The sequence below is a fragment of the Thermobia domestica genome, chromosome 2, assembly GCF_964235325.1.
Source record: "Thermobia domestica chromosome 2, izTheDome1.hap1.1, whole genome shotgun sequence".
NCBI classification, from domain to species: Eukaryota; Metazoa; Arthropoda; class Insecta; order Zygentoma; family Lepismatidae; genus Thermobia; species Thermobia domestica.
In genome coordinates, this window is record NC_137455.1 from 49,718,032 (window position 1) to 49,742,553 (window position 24,522).

The 24,522-nt window shown below is 34.1% G+C and overlaps 1 protein-coding gene across 1 annotated transcript; it reads right to left on the reverse strand.

Moving 5' to 3' along the window:
* Nucleotides 1-1,576: 1,576 nt before the first annotated feature.
* LOC145671960 (uncharacterized) lies at nt 1,577-23,981 on the reverse strand. The gene is made up of 6 exons (XM_081741156.1): nt 23,688-23,981; nt 20,187-20,437; nt 12,248-12,419; nt 5,528-5,644; nt 4,055-4,194; nt 1,577-2,011 (listed from the first exon to the last, which is right to left on the reverse strand). The coding sequence occupies exons 1-6, from the start codon at nt 23,704-23,706 to the stop codon at nt 1,667-1,669; spliced, it is 1,044 nt and encodes a 347-aa protein (XP_081597282.1). The 5' UTR covers nt 23,707-23,981; the 3' UTR covers nt 1,577-1,666.
* Between the last annotated feature and the right edge of the window lie 541 nt (nt 23,982-24,522).

The window sequence follows — 24,522 nt, forward strand, 5'->3', positions numbered from 1 at the left end:
TGCCAAGTTATCAGTTCTGATCCTAGGGTTCTGCGAACTTATCTGAACAATCCTTTTTTTACAGAATGAGGTTGTTAGCATCACACCAGATTCTCAAGCTGGGTTATCACCCCTAGTCTGTCCGCAACTGCTTATTCAGTATATTCGCAGCTAACCTCTATATCCCAGAGGCCTTCTCCTCGATCCAAACCTGAGGACGTTCCGTGCCGTGATGACAGGAAGACCACATTTTACGGAAATTAATACAGCTATATTTCAGAAATACAACAGGTACTGATTATCCGAACACTACTTTAAAACACACAGGAACAATCAATATGCTCGCATATATGGATGCATATTAAGACTGTGAAAGCTTCGATGCCGTAAAAATCGAAAATTAGAGACTAGTGTCAGTATAGTATCACATAAATGCATCGTACGTTTGACTATTCGAACTATTCTTGATGTATCACATCGTTCCGTTTTATAGCTATATAACTTTATAATATTTTTGTAAGTGATTATACTCTTTACCTGTTCTCTGCCAATAGCAACTGTATGAATTCATAATACAAAACTGAAATACAGAAGAATAAAATAAAAAATAATAATGTGATATTTCGCAGGGCATCCTATGTAAAGGGCACCTTGTATTCTTCACAGGTTCTGTACTACCAGTCAGTATTTGAATTTATTAAACAAAGCTGGTATACAGGATAACTAAAACCACTTATCTATAATGTGATGTTTCATAGGGCGCCTTATGGAAAGGGCGCACTGTACCTTTCACGGGTTCTTCGCCAACAGTAACTGTGTGTATTTATTGTATAGAACTGTGCTATACAGAAGAGTAAATAAAATCGTTCATCTTTGATGTGGTCTCGGAAGGGCGCCTAACGTAAAGGGCGCACTGCACCTTTCACGGGTTTTTTACCAATAAAACTGTAAGAATTTATTACTAAAAACTTGTACCATTATTTATAGTGTGATATTTCGGAGGGCGCACCGGGACACGTCCCGGTGTCCCGGTGGGCCAGCACGGGCCTGCATACAAGTAAAACAAATAGCTCTATTAACATAGATTTTGCGTTAATTACGAAGGTGTCACAATCTGTAGTAGGTCATTTAATATTAATCGGACAGACAAATATTTCCATGAAAAACAAAACTCCTAATACAAGTTTACTTCATGTGTTCTGCTGAGTCGTTCATACGGACAGCTATTCAATACAGTATGTAAATGAATAAATCATGTAGTTAATTTCCACTCAATCTAGCACAGAAGTACACAACATGGTGTTTACCAGAATATCAAGTTCTGTTTGATGCACATTTTATCTTGTTTCTATTCTTCCTTCAACATCTTTTACGATATGAACTGGTTATACCAAGGATGTTATAAAATAGAGGATCTGCCTATACAACAAAATTGTGAAGTCATACGCCACAGTTTCGCTACCCCCACTCTCCCGCTTCGCTCAATAGGATGAAGGTAAATATGGGCAAATCCTCTATTTTACAACATCCTTGGTTTATAACTTTCAAAGGCATTCTATTTGGTAGGTATAATAAAATCATATGAAAGACATGGTGATTTTGAATGGAAGTAAATCCATTCCAATTTAATGTTTTCAATCAATCTCGATATATATATATATATATACACTCTTATATGCTTTATTCTTTACAATGAAAGATTTGATAAAGTTCCACTTAGTGTATCTATCAAAATCTGTTTATATTTCTCAACGTCAATAGTTTCTACAAACTTTATGTTAGGGTTTCTCTTTAAGTTATCGAGATAATCTACGACCGTAGCACCTCTAGTAATATTTCCATGAACTTCAACCATAGCATAATAAGAACGAGTAGACAGCACCATATCTGGTTGAAGAATAATGGCTGCAGACATTTGATCACATGTAAGCCAATTCTCCGACACGCCATGCTCCCAAAATGCTTTTTCTGCTTCATTCAGAATTTTCATCTGAGGACTATCGATTTTTCCAAGTACGTTTAATCTCCAATCCTATTGAAAAGAACAAACATTCAATGTAAATTTAAAGTACCTTTGTCGATGATTTTTAACATCAATATTTTAGGCATATTAGTTATAGAGGTATACAAGATATAAGAGCTGTTTCATGTGATGAAATTGATTCCTGAATATAATTAATATTAATTTAGTATATTGATACATTGAAAAAATAACAGATTTTATATCACACCAATTCCCCTTTAGCTACATATGCAATTAATTCACCCAATCTAATTTGGGATACAGTTTAGATTAAATTGATGTATCTATATGAAACAAAACAATTCATTATTAAAGACATTTAGTTACTCAATACATGACGTTTTATTTGGTCTAGGAATTAATTCGTGCGGGTGGACAAGAGATGGCGCAACGAACGGAGCGTCCCAAAGTTCCGTGTATCCACACATGTGTTGCAAACCCCTGTCATCGCGTATCGTTCGTAGTATAGGGCAGTGGATTAAAGCGTCAACAACACCAGTTTGTAGTTAAGTGAACATGGCGCAATTTGTGCCTGATAAAGTGTTTTTGCGGGGTGTCCTGCTGCATTACTTTAACATGCAGAAAAGTGCGGCTGAAAGTCATCGTATTTTGGTGGAAGTGTATGGTGACCATGCTCTAACTGAGCGAACGTGTCAGAAGTGGTTTGCACGGTTTAGAAGTGGTGATTTCGGCTTGGCAGACCAAGAGCGAGCTGGACAGCCAAAAAAATTTCAAGACGAAGAATTGACAGCATTGCTCGAGCAGGATTCGTGTCAAACGCAGGAACAACTTGCAGCAGCATTAGGCGTTGATCAAACAACAGTCTTCAAACGCTTGAAAGCCATGGGAATGATTCAAAAGATGTCACATTGGGTTCCACATGAATTGAAAGACAGAGACGTTGAAAGACGAAAAACCATTTGCGAATTGCTGCTTCAACGACAGAGCAGAAAGGGGTTTCTGCATCGAATTATTACGGGTGATGAGAAGTGGATCCATTACGAGAACCCTAAACGAAAAAAGGCCTGGGTGAAACCAGGTGAACCAGGTCCATCACAACCAAAACGAGATATTCACTGTGCAAAGGTTATGCTGTGCATATGGTGGGATATGAAAGGTGTGGTGTACTATGAGCTGCTGCAACCGAGTGAAACTATGAATGGAGAACGTTATCGACGACAATTAATGCGTTTGAAGCAAGCTCTGGCCAAGAACACGACCAGAATGGGAGAACAGACATGATAAACTTATTGTTCAACATGATAACGCTCGCCCACATGTCGCAAAACCGGTCAAAACCTATTTAAAAAATGTCGGATGGGAAGTTTTACCCCACCCGCCGTATTTACCAGACGTTGCTCCTTCGGACTACTACTTGTTCGATTGCATGAACAACGATTTGATTGGACAGCGGTTTACTTCTTCAGAAGATATCGAAACATGGGTCTCTGACTGGATCGCTTCCAAGGATGAGGACTTCTTTCGCCACGGAATCCGTACATTGCCTGACAGATGGGCGAAAGTGGTGGCTAGCGATGGACAATATTTTTCTTAAGGTATTTATGTATTTTGTGTTTGTACTACAGCTTCAATGTGTGCGTACGAACCGCACGAATTAATTCCTAGACCAAATACTATGGTCTCTTTATACGTTAGTTGTTATTCATTGTTATGCAAGTTATTTTGAAGCTTTGTTTATTTTTATTTTTATTATTTATTTATTTATTTATTTTTAGTTTAATGTTCTGCGGCTAAGAAAGCCACTTGGCGAGAGCTAGGATTATATTAAAGTTATTGCAATATTTTTATTGTGAGTCAGATTACAAGACATTAGTTACTTTACAAACTCTGCATTTTCATACTTTCTTCTTCTCGATCATTAAACACAAAATAGAATCCAGGAATAATTAAACTATATCTGGCATGCCTGTGAAAAGTCTTAAGTCATGTCCGTTGACTCTAGAAATTTAACCAAATATTTCCTAATAAATTCTTTGTTTATTTGTGTGTTTTGAAGTAAAATACGTAAGCTTACATACATAAGCTTATTACCATTGAAATGAAATTTCTTAAGTATGATGTTTCCAACGGCAACAATGTAATTATCTGGGAACTTTTGCTGAGAACAATATCCGCAGCCTCGGCATCCTGATGAAAGTTGAATTCAGCCCCAGGAACAGAGTTTCCTAGTCCTAAAATGTAATAAAGGTTCAATAACATTTAGAAATACTCATCTACCTAGGTATATCCAACATTTCCCTACTAATGAGCGTCTACAAAAGTCTATGCCAGGAGACTTTTTGTTTTAAACAGAGTAAACCAACAGATGTCTTCACCTAATATATTTTTCTCGTATTGGATTGAATTGAGTGGAGTTATCGAACTTAAAAATTAATAAAGTAATTTAAGTTAAATAAAATGAACACCTGTTAGCTCTCCAAAATAAAGGCTGTATATTCTAAGAAATGTTAAGCTTAAAATTACTGACATATTTTTAGCGCCTTCCCTTTTCATTTGATTTATATTATTATATAAATATTTTGAATTTTGTCTTTTATTTCTTGTAATCTTAATGAAGTTCAACTTAAGTTCACCTTAATGAAGATTTTTTTCCATCATTAGAACAATATTGAATATTTTAATGTGCATTTGTACAACATGCCAATTCTATTCAAAATGTATGCGACATTTTCATTTCATTCTTTATATGATATTTTCTTTTTCATTGAATTAATATAACTATTCTGACTTCGCCAATTTCTTCTTGTATTTCATAATGTTACTTGTTTTATAAAAAGCACATTTGATTAATACGTAAATTTATTATTTACGAGTATAAATATGAAAATTGCCTTTAAAGTAAGAGCCTTTAAACATAAAGAAACTACAGGTAGTGTATGAGCAATGTGTAAATTATTCAAACATTTCTGTAGGTAACAACAAAATAACGTTATTACTATTGGCTCAATGATCAGAAATTGCTGGTATTTAGATGTCCTCCAAATATTTTGGACAAGACACTGAAGTTATTAGTAAGGCTGAAACGACAAGAATGGAGTTTTCTGTTTTTAAGAAACAAAATAGATAGAATTGAGATACTTGTTTCATGACTATTTACAGGCATGTGTTTGTATGATTTCTATAACACTCAAAAGGTGATAAAACTGCTTGTAATCACCTTATTTCACTGTTTTCTTCTTCATGTTTAATTTAATGCCTTTGCTTTTTGAAGCAACTTTTATTTATACATAAATATAATATTATTGATCATTTAATATTTATAACATTTAAATTTACATTTAAACTAAATTGGATCTTAACTCCAATTTTCATTCTCTTCATTTATTTCAAAGGTAAAAGACCAAGATAAATAGAATAGAAACAAATTTTAGCATTAGTATTATATAAGCTTGTAATAATATGCCTACTAAAAAGTTTAAAAATATTGCTTTCTTATTTTCGTTTTCTTATGTTTTTCTTTTTTAAATTAAATATCGATTATCCTACTTATAGAAATTAACTCACCTTGTACGTTTCCTCCCATGATGTGGATCTCTTTCAGTTTCGATGTAAAAGTAGGATCGAGTTTCATAGCCAAAGCAATGTTTGTTAGCGGACCCAGGCACAGCAATGTCACTTCACCTAAAAACGATAAGAAATTAACCTTACATAAAGGTCATACAATATATAAATTCTTAATACTAACACTAGAATGGGATGCGGATAATATTAGTATTTTCTACTAGCTACTGAGAACAAAGAAACTACACCTGAAATTTATTATAACAAGGTTGTTCAGATCATAGAAAACCAAACTGTAATTACATATTTTCTTCTTCCTCGCGAGTCAACAATCTCCCGATTGGTTTGACGCAGCTTTCCATTCTAATTCACTTAAACCATACTTAACACTTCCTTGAGTCTTTTCTTACCTCTATCAGATTTTATTTAGCCTTTTTTATTTCAATCGAAGCCTGCCTCTGGGTATTTTCCCTTCTACCTTTTCCTCCAAACACAATAGCATGATTTCTCCGTGTTTTGTAGTGTGTCCAATCATCATATCTGTTGCTTTTGAACTAATCTTTTGCATCCTCCTTTCTTCTATCATTTAGACCTATTTTTATTTTGTACCTTATCTATCTATTTAATTTTCAACACTCTACAATAGCACCACATTTTCGAAGGCTTCCATTCCAATAGACATTATAGAATTTACGTATCAAAAAACAAATTCATTTTTATCCATATCATGTATTTTTAGGCCATCTGGCCCAAGGGTTGAATATGTTGTTTGTTTCTGAATTATTTTTATAATTTGTTAATAAATGATTGGATTTTGAAGTAATAACTTTTTTCTCTACTAATTTCGTATTTATAATATTCAGCTTTACAAAATCCCTCACTACCACATAAAGTATAATAAATCTTTCGTGTACTTGCAAAATTCAGGTTTCCTTCTCTAACAGTCCAATTCATTTAATCTATTGTCAAATATAAACCTTGCAAGTTTTTGTGAATTGTTTCCATACACATCTTGAACGTTCTATATTTTTTCTTTGGACTTATCTGACCTTTCCTAATAAGATTATCAAAATACTAAATTATCATACTTTCGATCAATTTGAGCCTCGGTTAACTTACTCTCATAAAAAAATCATACTCATAATCATCTCGTCCAAGTCCTTTGATCATTCACTTCATTAACAGATAAGGAATTGCAATGCTCCTGAATTTTCAACAATTATCTCTCTATTTTGAACTCTTTATTACGAATTATTCTTTTTTGGTTATATATCACATCGTAAACTATCTTTTCTAAATGTCGAGTATTTATGACCATTTCATCATCGTTCATCAAATACATTTTCCTTGTTGTCCTATTACTTCCTCATTTACAAATATATTCACCTCGGTAAGTATACCAATATCTATTTTTTCACACGAAACATTGCAAACATTGTTATTTTTCTCTTTATGTAATTTATCATTCAAGTCATTGATTTGTTCCTTATAATTTCTAATAGTACCTTCCAGATCCATAACTCTGATCACCAATCTTTGTTCAGCCCCTCCTTGCTTACTAACAATTTCCCAGTTCTTTCTTGCCATTCATCCTTCAAATCTAAGAACTCAGATTCAAATTCCATATGAGTTAGCTTTAATTTTCGGAAATTGTAATTTTAACATTACTATCTGATTCTCCTTTACTTCAATCTCTTTATTTAACCCTTCATTAATTCAGTTCAATTTTTTACTGAATTCTTTTCTTTACATAACCAATTTTCCTTAATTTCTATTTCCATTTTAATTTCAACTTTTTTTCATATTCCAGCTTTTTAATCTTTTCATGTAATCGTGTAAGTCAATTATAATACAAATCCATCCTTTTTCTCTTGTATCATTTTGCTTATGAGAGATTATGGATTTCCTTTTAAACCATAATCAGCTGAATAAATGTTCGAACACCTCAAGTAAGGATCTAGAAGTAATACTTTCCTTCCCTTTAATCCCTACTAATTCCTTCAATATCATTCTTTTAACTACCCTATGTTTCTCCATACAATTCTCATCCAAAAAATTATCTATCATAAATCTCATCCGATAAAGTATCAAGCCGTTCTCTCTCTAATATTTCACTTTCCTGGGAAGCTTCCTCAACATTTCTTTGAGTACTAACCAAATCTTCATTCAATATACTACTTGATTCTTTTCTTTGAGATAAAACATTATTTGGGAGCTTTTCATGATAAGTCAATCAATATTTTTTATTTCGAACTGCTGCTTAAGCTTTATTAGAAAACAATTATGTAATATCTCATTAAGATTTTCCTTGACCATCTAATTCTTTCTTTGTTTTTCTTTATCAAGTTTTACTTTCTGTCATTTCTTCATGTGTTTTTTGCCTTATGAATAGCAAAGCCTCCCAAGTTATCAGAAGATCGGTTACGCCAAAGGCAGAACATAAACTTTTGAAGTTGCTTCGGATCCACACATTTTGACACGTGACAAGTTAGTTGCATGCGACAACTGCTTATGTTTCAAACATTCGTAGCAATCAAATGGAAATTTAGATATCATTGTCCCCTCATTATTAAAATATGTCCAATCGTCGTCTTGAGTACAATCTCCAATATTAGTAAATGTTGCCATTACTATATAGCAAAAGAGGAAGTAATAATTACCAACATAGAATGACTAAACCTGTTATTCCTCTTATTGTTTAGGCCACTCATTAAGAAATGACATTATTCTTGCTTATTTTTATTTTTATTAATATTACTTCTTTTTGTTCCTTTATTTAAATTTAATGAATAATTTTAGAATATTGATTTCTTATAATAAAGTCACAATGATACTTCCTAACACCCATAAATACTTAGCTCCTTTTTCGTAACACTCAGAACTGTTTTGCTAAAATTATATAGCCGAAAACACAAACATATTAAACACTCTCCACATAAAATTGTTTGAGGCCAAACAATTCAAATATAACCCACTGATTCTCATCATTTTTAGGACACTTCATAAACATTTTATACATTCTCCACGCCATTGTCGTTGAAACTAAAACAATTCAAATAAAGCAACACATTGTGTAGGAGACACCTACCAGCCATGTACACTCTCACAACAATAATTAAATTACATTCACCCAACTCTATTAATTCTATTTTTATATTTAATTAATATTTTCTTATTAGTATTCATTACTACAACAGTTACAAGTATATTCATAAGTCTTCCTAATAACTCTTACCGTTTCTAATTTCAATATATTGCAATTCATATACCGTCTGGCAACCATGTCCCATGATATACTTGAACTACTCAGCTGATCTTGAGGAAGAACAGTCAAACGTAGTCTTAATTATTTTCTTCAAGATTTTTCATATTATCTAATTTCAATCATTGAATCTAAATTCCAATCTCAATAATAATTTTCTAGACCAAAAAGTAATATTTTTAACTTGGCAATAGTCTTATTATTCCACTGTCTCACATAAGTCTATTTCATAATTTTAAATGTATATTAATTCATACATTCATTCCACTCCTCCACAACAACCACGCCATCTTTGAAAAAAAAACTTTCTCTTCTGTTATAGCGTTCTATTTAATAAATATAACAATATATATTATGAAATCTATTAATATTTTACAAATGAACGCCTCCTATTAATTTGCCATTCCTCCACAAAACTGTTATTTCATAGAAATTATCCATCTCTCTAGGTTGGCCACTTTTTAATGGAACCGGTGGTCGCTAACATAAACAGGTTTCACTGTATATACATAAAAATCACACTTATCCTTAAAGAAAGTGAAATTGAATGCGTGAATAAAATTCTGCATACGCCACTGTACCTCTGTAAGCCGTAAAGGATAATCAATACACCAATATTTTCCATTGTTCTCAGTCATGAAGAAAATCATTTGTTGATTTATGCTAAGCACAAATGCTTAGAAATCAAGGTTTGCAGTTCCCTTTGATGTCCAGCTAAAATTATTAAACGGTTATCGGAAAATGTTGTGCATCACTTGTAAGTTAAAAGAATCTGACACTGAGATCTCTCTGTGTTCATTGTCTGAATGATTTCAAGATGTAAAATATTTGAAATTCAGCACACGAAAGCAGTGTCTTTATATTGCTTACCAATTCAGGTTTTCTGTATACTTGCTTTTAAGAGTACAGTTGTCTGATATGCCAATACGTATCACGGCAAATGAAGTTTCTAAATTTTTTAAACCTTCGCTTTCTAAAAGCAAGTTTTAAAGTGAATTTCTTAATCGAACAAATAAGATATTGCTTAACAGATGTAAGTATTGAAGGCGTAGTAAACTTTTCCTCTTGTACCATTCGAAGTGAAATAAGTAGCTTTTATTTTTCTCAGAATTGTGATTGCGAAAGGAAACGTTGCTATTGCGTGTTTGAAGAATTTGTGCTTTATGATTTTGCCGTAATAGACTGTTATGAGCGCTATTTTTCAACACAATTGTTTGATAATAAGAACAGGCTTGAACTTACGGATTATATACTTGAAAAAAAAAAAAAGTTTTTTTTTAAAATAAAGGTTGCAGAACATTTGCTGTTTTACAGTTGTCAAAATAACAAAAAATAAAGAGATAACAAGCATAATTTGTGAATTTGTAAATCATAATGAATCGTACTTACACAGCAAAAAATGAGGTGGTGAAACAACACAAAATGATTACCACTTTAGCGTGTTACTTGTGTGTCAATTCAACATCAAGACATCGCCTTCAGAGCATATTAAAAATACCTTGTTATGAGTATTTGCATAGTATTTTACTGTTTGGTATGAGTAAAGCTTTGCGAAATACATTTCGTGTTTGTGGTAAGTGACTAATAACATTCTATGTTTTCTGTAATCGGTCACAATAATATTGTTGTAAACATGTGAATCATCTGACAACAGTTACACAGATAGCAGTACTTCCATATATTTTCTTTATTTGTTATTCTTGTGTCTTAGCACGTATGAACAGAAGATGGCAGAACTGTTGATTATGTAACTGTTGTCAGACGATTCACAGGCTTACAACAATATTATTGTGATCGATAACAGGAAACAGAACATTATTCGTTACTTGGCACAAGTGCTAAATATATTTCGCAAAGCCTTGCTCATATTAAACGATAAATACCAATGCAAATTCTCTCGGGTAGCAACGAGTTATTTCTGATATGCTCAGAAGGCGATGTGCTTGGAGCTGAATTAACACACAAGTAACACGCTAAAGTGGTAATCATTTTGTGTTGTTTCAACACCTCATTTTTTACAGTGTACCTAATATGCCTACTACTGTATATAATATACCGTGAAACGTAGATTTTATGATTTAAAATCATAAAATACTAGAAACAAAAAGGGAATTATTTTCTATTCTACTTACTGAAAGTATATTAAAGTCAATCTGACTTTTCTCTTACTTCTCCATACACTGGAAGTGGCTTCGCGTAGCGTAGTCGCTAATACTCTCGCCTTTCTTGCGAGCAGTCCCGGGTGTGCAGTTTTATTTTACGGATAAATAGTATAAATAGTAGTAGTAGTAGTAGTAAAAGTAGAAGTAGGAGTACTAGTAAAAGTAGGAACGAGTTAGAAGCCCCACAGGGGTTGGTTGGGTTCTGTTCTCGACGTGAAATGGGCAAATTAAAGACTTGCCCAAATTTTTCTGTACATTTTACAATCTATGGATCCGTATAGTAAAACTGCATAGTCCCGGCTTCGATTCTCGTGCGGACACTCAGTCAAAAAAGTGTTAAAACTTTTTCAGACTAGCCATTCTGAGTAGGGGTTTCCTATGTTTTCTCAATTTACACCAAACCCGGTTTCTATTCCTGGTGGCAGCTCATGTGGTTCGGATTCCACGTTAATCAGTAGGTCCACGTCTCATATAGCCTCGCTGCTGAACGGGACGTTAAACTCAAAATCAAATCATTTCAACTCAATTTACGCCAGGCAGATGCTGGGATGGTACCTAACATAATGTCCATTGTCGCTTTCTTCCATCCCCATGCCTTTTTCCTCCTAATTTTCCGAAGAGTGTGATCATTAAGGGATATAATCTCTCATACGTGACGGGCTAACATGGCTATAGCTGCCGAAAGCCCAGAATCCTAATTCCTAATCTTAATCCTAATCCACGTATTAGAAAATTTCCCTACATACGAATCCTTGAAACGGTCTTTACTACTTTTTGAACACCATCTTGTCAACATGAGACAAGAAATGAAACATCCTTTATTTTCATTGTATTGCAATGTTACGTTTTCTACAAATTCTGCACACAAGAGAAAACATAAATACTATCATAGACAATATAGGTTAATAAAATCTTAATTGTTTCCAAATGTCTCTAAAGTAGGCAATATTTAATTTGACATACTTTCAGCAAAGGACTTGCTCTAAATACATGATTTGTTTAAATGCACGACGCGGTGTACCCGTTCATCCATTTGGCTTCTAACTGTTGTTGTCATCTATCTGACATCAAGTAGCAGCTAGAAAATCAAATTAATTAATTGTTATTTAATCGGACTTTCAATAGCATGCATTTGCGATCACCGAGTTTGCGATGCTACCCTACAGTTCACCAAAAGCTTTACAATTTGTAGTGTACTGTACTCCACAGTAATAATATGGCACATGGATATAACATAAAACTATGGTTTTAAGTGGCAAGTGAGTCAAGTTAAATCGCATGAATTTTGAGTGTTCTCACCAGGGTTATCCGAAACCAACTTTATGAGAGCGTTCACAGCATGTTCTTTTTGAATAATGTTGTAATCAGGTGGATTAGGAAAATCAACGTCTCCAAAACCATCCACTCCCTGGTAATTCTCAGACGGAGGAGTATAGATAAGAGACTCTCCAGCTCCTCGGTAAACAGGAATCTGCAACAAAATAATTTGTTTAAAAGATAATCTGTCAATAAAGATATGCAGAAAAAGTATTCCAGAAGCATACTTATGTTCCTTCATTGCCAAATGTTAAACAGCATGGTCATGATCACGATTTCGATCCGCGGTGCGATATTTCCCTCGGATGTAATGGGGTATTTTCGGTAGGATATTTGCTTCAAACCCTATTCCAATGAATTAGTCAAACTAGGCACACCATCTCGCCTCTAACAAGAAGACTGAATTTCAGAATCACATCACAGATTACAGTCAATAGACTATTTCACCGATAATATATTAAAAATAATAGGTATTTATTTAACAAATCCAACTCCTTGGAGTTGTGACTCTCTTCTATTGTTTCTTTTGTCTATCCTTTCTGTAGCTGAATACAAGTGTGTGTCATAACTTTTGGAATATTCTGGTACAGAAGATACCTGTATTTATTAATGAAAGCAGCATTCCTTGCCAACGGCAATCTGACTTACCATAAATTTGTCAAAATTATAATTCAGAAGATATTCCACTTCGTCTTTGAACAACACTTGAGATCTCTATGCTTTTATTAATTAAAAAACCTAATTTTTCATAATTCGAAATAAGCTGAATTCTTACTTAATGACTTTAAAATGCAAAAAATCTATCTAAATACTGAAAATTGCGTACCGATTCCTTATATTTAAAATCAATATTCTCAAAACATAATTCAAAGTGGGCCATTAAGCATGCATCTATACCAGAATCAAAATTAGAAGGTAATTCGATCTAAATATTTGTGGAAATTCATTTTTTAAACAACAACAGAGAATCGTTTTAAATAAAAGTGTCCGTGAAATGTGCCTATTCCATTTACGTATATCAATTTGCTGTGATTATATGCAATAATAAGTAGTATTCCATAGAACAAAGTTGGTTTAAAGGATTTTATCGTTTTTGAATTTAGTGATTGAATTTTGAAAAAAGTCAGACCTACGTTTTTGTCCACCAAGACATTTATTCTAACAAAATATGTATAACTTAAAATATTGTGCAGTGCTTGGAAAATACTGTCATTTTACTCTATGGAAGGAGGAACTAAAACAAAACTACCACAAATCATATTTGTTGCCTTTGCCATGCTTTCAAAATGTCAACTTCTCCTATCAGTAAAAGTGAATATGAGATTCCTACATGTTACCTTCTCGTTACTCAGCTGTTCATTTTACCTCCAACCCCCCCGCCCAAAAAAAAGAAGAAAATTGTCTTACTTTATTATATTAAAGGAAATACGTAGAATTAAAAAAGTAATATACGAGTAAGTAATATACGAATAAATTATTGAAATACTATCCAGCAATTTATAGTAAAGTTATTTTTTTATTGTAATAAATCTGATTTTTTTTACATGTTTGTATACAGTTTATATCTTATAAAGTGCAACTATCATTTCAATTATCAATATTTCTTCTGTTTTTGGTTTGGTTTGATTTAGTTTAACGTCCATATGTTATGCCTGCTGGACTAAAGGAAACGTGGACCTACCGATTATAGTGGAATCCGAACCACTTTGGTCGTTCAACTATACCTCCACCGGGAGTCAAACCTGGGACCACGAGAACCGAAGTCAAGCGTGCTAGCGACTAGACCAAGTGGGGGTTCCTATGTTGTTTCCGTATGGAATGGATCTTTGACTTTATATATTTGCAATTGTGGGTGCTTTCTAGGTTTATTATTTCGAATAAAGTATTAAGGTTATTGAGGATAGACACTTCTGAGTGCATACGTTCGTTGCAAGGTATGAGGCCAAGGTTCGTTACAAGGTTACAATCAGATATTGAAAGATGTAGTTGCATGTGGATGTTTTAAAAAAAAAAAAAAAAAAAAAAAAAAGAACTTTTCGGTGGGATTTGCGAACGAATAAAATGAAATTGTTAGTTTTGGATGTTCTCCCCGTTTATGTTTAGCTTTGATGGTGATATTGATTTGTTGTGAATGCTGGAACGAAAATTTAATTTCGTTTTTTTTTTGGGGGGGGGGGTAAGACAATATATGAAATACGTAACTAAACTATATGAGACAAGTTACTAGAGTGACTGGTAAAAGATTTGTAAAAACTTTCATTACACAAGCCAAAATAATTTCGCGTATATTACATTTTTTTTTTATTTTTTTTAGTTAACATTAAGAAATATTTATACCGCATATTGTCATCATCGGTACAGTAACCCAAAGAATACATGAGAGTATGATTATGTATATTACTGTATGGCTCAAAATTAGTTTTGGTTATAAGGTTAATTTGATATTAGGGTTATTATATAAATATACTTATTAAATTTAAAAACATCCAATGATTATATTAATATTGACATCCCTGAAGAAAATGTTATAGTAGATTGAACTGGTTTTGTGGAATCCCAATATTTGGGAAGTGACTCCAGTCCTTTGTTTTCAGAAATGATAGTTCTCTTAACATAGTAGATTTTTAAACAATAGAAGCATTTTGTTTAATAAAGCTACGGGCATGAGCAATAAGATGACAGAAACGCCTCATTAGGCAACATATTTGAAGTTTCACATCATGATAGTTTCTCTCATAGAAATTTTATACCGAGTTCTACATTTGTTGACAATCAGATCCTTTTTGCTTCAGTTAACTCTTTCAGGTATGATCGATCCAGTATTTCATGTACGGGAGTGGTTCAAAATGTATCAGTTTTGAATCCTAGAGTTGAGCTAGAGAGAGAGAGAGAGAGAGAAATCTCCACCTAGAAATAACTTTGAAAAGGGAACAGATAAGGGGACATCTTTCGGTCCCCAATAGTGTTCGTTTTAACTGTGATCTAACTGAAAATTCAAATAGAGCTTCAGATGATAATGAAACGAGGATAAAATCACAAGTAAATCATGCAGTTTTGTATCTAATGAATGGAAATTACTTGTCTGGGAAAGATAGTTCGTCAAGTACTACGCTAAATCCAAATTTAAATCAATTTGGTCCGGTTGTATCTTCTAAACTCAGCAGTTACAATACCAACGCGTTGAATTTAAGCGATCTGAATTTTATTTGTAAGGGGTACAATAAATATATATTTGATTTTGATGACAACAGGATTATCAGATATATCTTTACTAGGTATTTTAGATGTTAATTTGATAAATTTCCAATCGTGAATGGGGAAAATAGTTTTGCTATTTTTGATCTTTAGTTCGGATAGAAGATGTCTTAACAAATCCTTTACCAAATCTTCTTTTACCAATTATTTTGTCTCATGTTAGTTTAAAATATACAGGCGTACTTCTAAAAGAATTACATAAAGTATTTTGTTAAACTGCAATACTTTAATGGAGGCTCTTATTTGCAAGTTTGTACCACATTAGACTGTGTCCCTTAATTGCTGACAGCAGGGGTGGATCCAGGCTGAATATTTGGGGGGGGGGGTCGTTCGAATTCAATAGGTTTTATTTTACATTTATAATACAAAGGTGAAAATTCTTAGAATAAGTTTTATTTTTAAAATAAAAAATATCCTATTCTGGGGGTCAATCGCCCTGATTGCCCCCCTCGATCCGCCCGTGACTGACAGAATATATAGAAAGATGAAACTAAATGAGAGAGTAGAAGAATTTGTAGCCGAATTAGATCTTATAAAGATAATTATGAATGGGATAAATCCAGCAATTAAGTATTGTATAAGTGTTTACAAAATAATTTTCTTGCTAATATTATGGAATTACACAAACAAATATTCGGATACAACAATATAAAGAATAAAAAAAAGTCTTTTAAAATGACTTCAGATAATCGTAGAGTAAATACAAATTCATTTAATAATTCAACTTCAGCTCGGAGAGGTAAACATGTACGTCAATTTGTAAATAATAATCAAAACACGCATGAAAGGAAACAATATGAAGCACCCAAAATTACAAAAGTACACCATTCTACTAATCATTTTTTTTTTAATTTAGCAATTTCCAAAATGTAAGGATGGGGCAACACACCCCTCCAGAAATTTTTGAAGGATGCGTTAATGTGTCCGTGTTCTATAAAAGACAATGGGCCCTTATATTCAACTATATAACCATATAAGGTGATAAACCTTCATTTAAAAAAGCTGTTAGGTCAAAAATCTCCCAAATCTATATTTTTGGCAAATTTTACCCATTGAAGGGAACTAAATGAACCACCCAAATTCACAGAGGTACGTACCATGGTCCTAAGATAAGAAATCTTATTCAATATCTTACAAAAGAAAATTCATGATGGAGGTTATTACAGAAAGAAAATAGATTACTTTAAAGAAGATCTAAGCTAATAACTATGCAGTTTCGATTATGTTTTGTAGAAAATGGAAAGCACTGAAGAACCTGAAGAAGCACGATGTTCAGAAAGATCAGGAACAAATGAAGTGGGATTTGACCAAAAAAGAAGTTTTCGACGTTTATATTTTGAAATTGTTGATACTCTGAAAGAAAAAGTGAGCACCATATTTTCTGATATTAAGAAACTGAAGTTACTCGTAGTATCAACAACCGGTATACAATTGTTACCACGCCACTGCATTTTATTATTTTCAGTTATCACATTTATTAAACATTTATTATAAGTTAAATTGCGAGACTCATATTTGACACAAATATATTTTGTTCAGATGATGGAACAACCTTAAATTCTTTTCAATTCTATGGAAATGGTATGGTGGGCCTATTTCATATTTCATAAATTAAATTGAGGAGACAATATTCGACATAACTTAAAGTCTTAAGAAAATATATATTATTTCTGTTTGCTCTAACAGTAGACATTTTACTGAAATGGGCCCAGTTCACAGTTTTATTAAACTTTATTATTATTATTATTATTATTATTATTATTATTATTATTATTATTATTATTATTATTATTATTATTATTATTATTATTATTATTATTATTATTTGGTGAACCTTTTACACGCTGTGCTTATACATTTATGTTCGTATCGTATCATACGAAGTGAAAAAAAATTATCTTGAAGTGGGTTCCTCTAAAATGGCAAGGAGCTTGAATGGAAGGGCAGTTACCTGCCTGCCCCAGCAAGCTACTGCGCTAGATGTGACTTCTCTCAAAATCCACCACTGTTAAGGTAAGAAAAAAGAATATCCTATATAAAAAGTCGAATGAAGAAAATGGCTCAGTCACTCAGCAACTTAAGAATACTGCTCCTTTTTTATGTGTTTTTTAGGCTGTTCAGTAATCAAGTGAATAACAGTGTTACAAAGGTTCTATTTCTGGGATTAAAATTAATAATTCTAAAGAAATTTACAGTGGTAAATTCAAATTTGAAATCAGTTTCTCGCCCCGTGGAAAGTTTTCCAGTAATTTGAGTATATAAATAATATGTATTTGCAATTAATTTATAAAAATATTTGGAAAACTTACTTTTCAGTTTCTGACTTTTCAGATGTTAACTTTATTGTTAAGATAATGTAAGATTTTACACTCATAATCACAGTGAGAAAGCATCGATTTCTATAGATCCAACCGCAGAAGGTTTGCACATCTTGCTAACAAATATGTGCGTCCTCCAATGCTAAAATTAAAGATGGTGTGTATATATAGGTCCTCAGATTTAGGGATGCACACGAGACGAGACGAGATAGAATTTTCCTGACAAAATTCGAGTCGTGACACAGCTCTTCCAATGGAGAAATATACATTTTTCGAGTCGAGACATCACTTTTACAGCACATTTTCGAGACGAGTGATCAAAGCTGACAAATATATGATGCAACATATTTTTGGATGTGCATTTGAGGGATTGAAATCTGGACTACTTTCCAGAAAGTTGCAGTAATGTATCGGAGACCATGAGGTAAAATTCTGTAAAGACTCACTATCATTGTGAAATAATACGAAGGGAAATTCATGCCAACAATGTTAGCAGATTATTGTTGAACTATAATTCGGGACGAAAAGAACACAGTACGAAAGGAATAAGACATTCTGTTGAAATTTGGTCTATTCCTGTAAATGTTCTTTTAAAATGCCTGCTAAAAACTGAATACATATATAAAGCTATATGAAATATTACTTTTTGTTATTCTCTAAATGTTATAGACTTTTTCTTGGATTTCAGTCAATATATCTATTAATATATAAACAGAATGTTCAGAACTTAGCCTTGAAATCTAATTGCTCTTAAACTACCCCTGACGCACTAAAACTAAGCACATACGAGGGTCACTACTTATATTTTGAGCCTAACAATGAAAAAACAGTAATTTGTCATTGCAAATTGATTTATTATTTCTCGAAATATTCTCCTTTATGATGAATACACATTTGCATTCGTTCAAACCATTTGTCAAAGAGTTTTTTCCAATCTTCTTGAGACACCTCCAGAAAATGGTTTTTGAACGCATCAACGGCTTCTTCCGCCGACGAAAATCGTTGTCCACGCAATTTATTCTTGACATTCGAGAACAAGAAGTAGGCATTGGTGTCAAATCACGACTGTACGGCGGATGACCCATCAATTCGATTTTTTGAGTGTTCAAATAGTCGGTTTTTATACGAGATGTGTGAGAGTCGTATTGTCTTGATGAGGAATGGTCCGACGGCGCTTGTTTCCTTTCCGTATTTGAGCGAAGACCTCAGCCAAACAAATTGTTGTGTATTATTCAGAATTGACCGTTCTACGTTTCTCTAAAGGCACAGTTGCCATATGACCAGTTTTCCCGAAAAAGCAGGCGACCATTTATTTCGATGTGCTTCGAGCGCGAACAACTTTTTGTTGGATTTGGTTGATCTTGAAACACCCGTACAGTCGACTATTGTTTACGTTAAGGCTCATATGCATGTTCCGGCTCATGTTCGTCACCTGTTACAATCGTATATACGTCTTTTGAAGCACCGCCATTGTATTTATTGAGCATTTGTGTGCACCAATCGACACGAGCTTCTTTTTGCGTTTTTTTTTTTTTTTAATTATGTGAGATCCAACGAGAACAAACCTTTCTCACAGCTAAATGATCGTGTAATATTTTATATATGCCGGTGGAACTAATGCCTAGGGTTGTCTCAATCTCACAGTATGTCACATGACGATCTTGCAGTATTCAGGTTTTCCACATAATCAATGTTTTCTTGAATAACAACTGATTTTGGACGACCTTCGCGAATTTCGTCAGTGAGCGAATGGTGGACCCGAGTAAAATCGTAATACCAGCGTTTCACAGTGATAAAGGATAAAGCTCCATCGCCAAATGTGCAAGTAAGTTGATTGATGCACTCTTGTCTTGCTAATCCACGTCGAAAATCGTAATAAATCATAGTACGAAAATTTTTACGAGTTAATTCCATTTACCTGTTGTCACGCAATTTTCAAGTCAATGTAAACAACACATATAAAGCTATTGAAAAAGATTTGAAGTACGTTATGGTCAACAATGTCAAACGTTTCTATGGAAACAAAATAATGGCGCCTAACTACAACCAGTGTTGCCAAGGCTCAAAATATAAATAGTGGCCCTCGTATTTGAATTCAGCTCTCGAATGTCCATAAGAATTACAACCTTTTCCAGAAACTGGATTTCTTTTTGTAGAACAGCGCAATCAACACACGCTTAATAATACTAATTCACCCTGAAGTATGTTTTGACCTGACATTTATTCAAAATACGAGGATATGTGACTTGAGTTTGAAAGTCTAACAACGCTGGTGCACTAGGATCTTTCTCGGTTGCATCATCTCAGAAACCTTAATATTTTGATATTATTATTTTAAATGTACTTACCTCGAGCAAATCAACAGTCTTCAAGGACTTCAACACATTTTTACCTACGTTGGTGATGTTTGTGTTTCCGTTGACACAAGTAATGGCAAGTATATTTGTCAGTCCTGCTCGATGAACAGCAGCAATCATCATTATAGCCATTCCATCGTCAATGCCAGCGTCTGTATCGATGATCAGTTTCTTTGGTGGTGACTCAAAGAGCCCCATCACGCCTCCTCCAAGCAATACGCTTAATAATAGAATGAGATGGGCTGAAAAGTAGAAAAGTTTAACTTTATATAAAAATCTCTATGTTAATTGGAGTTATATTTCATGATTAATATTATTGATAATACAAAAAGGTTAAAGGGCATAAAGATATAATAAAATTTGCTTAACGAATGAGAATATCTACCCTAGAAAAGCTATTTAAATATATGGACTTTGTATCTAGTTACAATAATAATTCTATACATAGTAATAATGATAAAACTACAGCAAACGCAACATGAAAGCTATATCTAAAAACAAATTATCTACAGAAAATTAATAACTCTCAGTAGAACATTTAATGATAACATACATACATGTTCAAAATTTAAGTGATATTCGGAAGATCAAAGATGCTAGGTGACATACCATTGACATTTCAGGGATGTGCGACAATGCACAATAGTGATCGAAGCAGGAATGGGAACGAACATACTAAAGTCATATGAGTGAAAGGCACGATATGTCTAATGAATGTCTAATGATACCTGTGTAGAGCCCTGGCTATAGGAGCACATGGGATTAAGATAATCCTGGTGAGCCTGTACATCTAGTAATAGGACATGTGGACTTCTGGAACTGTAATACACTGAACAACGGTTTACCATTGCTATTATGAAGGTGCAGAGAGGTTATTGAGGTAAAGCATTCCACTCCTCCAGCAGAACAATTCTGAGATCTGGAATTTTGGAGAGGAATGAGGGGCAGCAAACCTCTTTCCCAAGTCGTTTCACACATGTTCAATGGGGTTCAAAACCGAAGAATTTGTAAGTCATGGAATCCGTTGAATAGCCCCCTCCACCAAGAATGCAGTCAACATCTCCGCACGACAATTACTAGCGTTACTGTCTATTTACCGAATTTTTGGCCCGATGACTGCAATGAATTCAAGGAATGAAAATCCTCTCAATGAATTCAAGGAATTCATATTTTTACTTCTGGGTGTTCAAGCTACCATTCTTCAGCATATGCAGAGGCATCGTCCACACATCATGATCCTGGCTCGTACCACGAAGCCACTGATGTGATAATGCCCTACTTTTATATGTTGAAGTGACAAAAACAGATCCCAGCCTCGCTCTATACGTACACACGTGAAGAGTCACTGTGCGGACTAAATCGAGATTCATCACTGAGCAGTACCACTGTCAACATATATCGCTCCTGGTGGTGATGAGTATACATACCACTGACATCCTTGCATAGAATCATGCCCCATTGAAATGCCAGTTCATCATTCCCGCGAAATAGAGGTGACAATAGCAGTATAGAAGTCCTAGCGATTTAGGTTGCACTTATCCCCCTATGGCGATGGGGCGCCAGTGTTAAATAGCAGTTATTTGTGTATGTTGGGTGGCTTAGTCGTCTCCCCATTGTTTCTGGTTCCTGGAGTTTCTGCCACATTCTGGAGACCCCTTATTGGGAGACATTGAACCACCTTTCCAATATATCTTGGAGCTGTCGTGCTTCAATTTGATTGATCTTGCTACTGCTATGCATCGTCCAGATGTTGACTATAATCCATCATGGAACTCCATAGCAGATATTCACTGGACTCCAGCTGTTAAATGACGCCATAGCCACACTCAGTGCATTGCTCTTTATGATGCTGCTGTTAGTTTAGTCATTGGTGTACATTGAATCAATAGTCTATTTGATACCACAAGTATTGTCATTTTCCAACTATGTCAATGGGCGAGTTATCACATTGGAATATGGTGTTATTAAACGGAAACAATATCTGGACTAGAGAACGCACAATCTACTAAAATAGCAACATGATCACGAGAGATAAGCATCAGCAAAGGACCCACTGAAAACTAGGATATTTTGTCTCATTGCATCAGAGCTACCACCATGCTTCATAGTTGGATTAGACACTGTGGGTCATACGCTTTATTGAGCATCCGCCACATATATACACGGGTACCAAATTGAAATAAGATGAAGGATGCCTCATTCGACCATTTCACGCGTTTCCAGTCATGTCCATGCTGCATGTTGGTAACACCATCAGATATGCTAAAGCGATATTGTTCCTTTCATCTTATGCAAGCTGATCCTGTATATTTATGTCACATAAGTCACTATGGACTGCGGTTGTGGACACAGTCTGTGGGAGGTGTTGCTTATGTTACTCCGTCGTTGCACCGCAGTTGTACAATGGTTCTGAATGACAATTCAATTTAATACTCGGTAGGACCTGTCACTGAGGGTTTTCTTCCGACCACCGGTACTCTTCGCCGATCAGGTTGTGTAGGCCGTCATCTCCTTAGACATTGTCCCTCACGACTCACCCAACACACTTGCCACTTTCGTCACTCGCATCACGTAACCGAATGCCAACAATTTACCCTCTTTGGAATCAGAGAGGTCGTACATTTTACGTTATCACCGTCCACTTATTTCATTGTATATACATTGACGCTCTATTGCTCCTTATGTAGTGCGGAGCTTGTCTTAGCACACCACCGCCAACAGCCTGGCGCTGACTGTTGCAAACCCAGACATTTGACGTGTTTCCAACTTCAGGTAATTCTATTATCTAGATATCTATCAGTATTTCCTCTCAATTCATCTCCAAAACTACTGAACATGACTAGACTTACGTTACAATATATGTTAGGCGTAGAGAACAAAAACTCCAATTTTGAATTTATTTTTTCAATATTTTCATAAACTTATTGGTTTGTTGCACGTTGGTTAATTTTGGGGTTAAACATTCTACACTTGAGATAAAAAGCCAGGGTCTTAACCAGTCTCATATCAGTTCTATTGGCCCCCAAAGCCTTCCGTTTGTCTCCTCTCCCTTCTTCAAGAAATTAAACCTGGTGTCGCCACTGAACCATAGTTAGAGCGCAACATTTCGTAGCACGTTACTGTACCACGTATCGTTCTTTGAGTTAACACTGGCTTCTCTTAGTTCGTAATTTACGGCTTATCAAAATTAAATTCACATTAAGTAATTATCCCTTACCCGATATCCCTATTCCCAAATGCTCCATAATCTGAATCTTGTTTGAACACTTACGTCGTAAATGAGTTGAGTTGATTATAAATTTAACGTCCCTTTCAGCAGCGAGGCTATATGAGACGGGACCTACTGATTAACGTGGGATCCGAACCACTTGATACGGGTTGATACCTCGTAAATGAGAGGTTAATAACCACTTAAATGTAAACATGATTTAATTTGTATTTTTCTCCTTGGGTCATAAACTAAAATCTACAATATAAGTTAATTGTACTTGCCATTCTTTATAGATGCCATGTTGAAGGTCTGTAGCCTAGTGCGTTGTCTTTCTTACCGCAAAGTAGAAATGGTTTAACATAATAGTCTGAACGATCTTTAAGTAACACAATGGACACTTGACACTATACTAAGTCCTTGGAATGGTCTTTTCTTTTTCCTTATCTTATGATAATTAGCCGTCCTCTATCTTGCTGTATCAATTATGTATACGGAAAAACTTCTTATTGTGATCTTGAGTGTTCATTCAATTGGAATTTGCGGTCTCTTTTTCCTCTTTGCAGAAAGTAAAACGATACATTTCAGGTAATGCAGTGTGATATACAATATTATTGTCTGTACTACAGCACTATGTGTACTGTATGTGTGTGCTCCGTTTTAACTGTTCCTTAAATTAACGTTATGTTGCTAAATTCATTCGAGAAAAACAAACAAGAAAGCTGTTATCATTCCGTGCATATCATTTGAGTAAACAAATTAAATGTCAATTTTAGAGATCTTGTAAAAGGACGTGATAGAATGTAATTGATGTAACTACTAAAAACATTTTTTCAGTGGAAATTAAAAGAACAAAATATTCGTCAAATGCACTGATATATTCACAAAATAATCTACTTCGGTTAATTAGTTTAATAAATATTACAACTTTATACCAACATAGGTGATCCAAATTTACAAGAATTGGCAATAGTTTTCATGTTATGTCCCAGTATCTCGGCAAAAGTGGTCAGTATGTCAAATTTCCAGGTTTCAAGAAACAACTGAAAGAACAAGTTCAATACAACTTAAACTAAATTCTTCTTCAAGTTGGGTCTAAGTAGTTACTGAGAGTCAGAA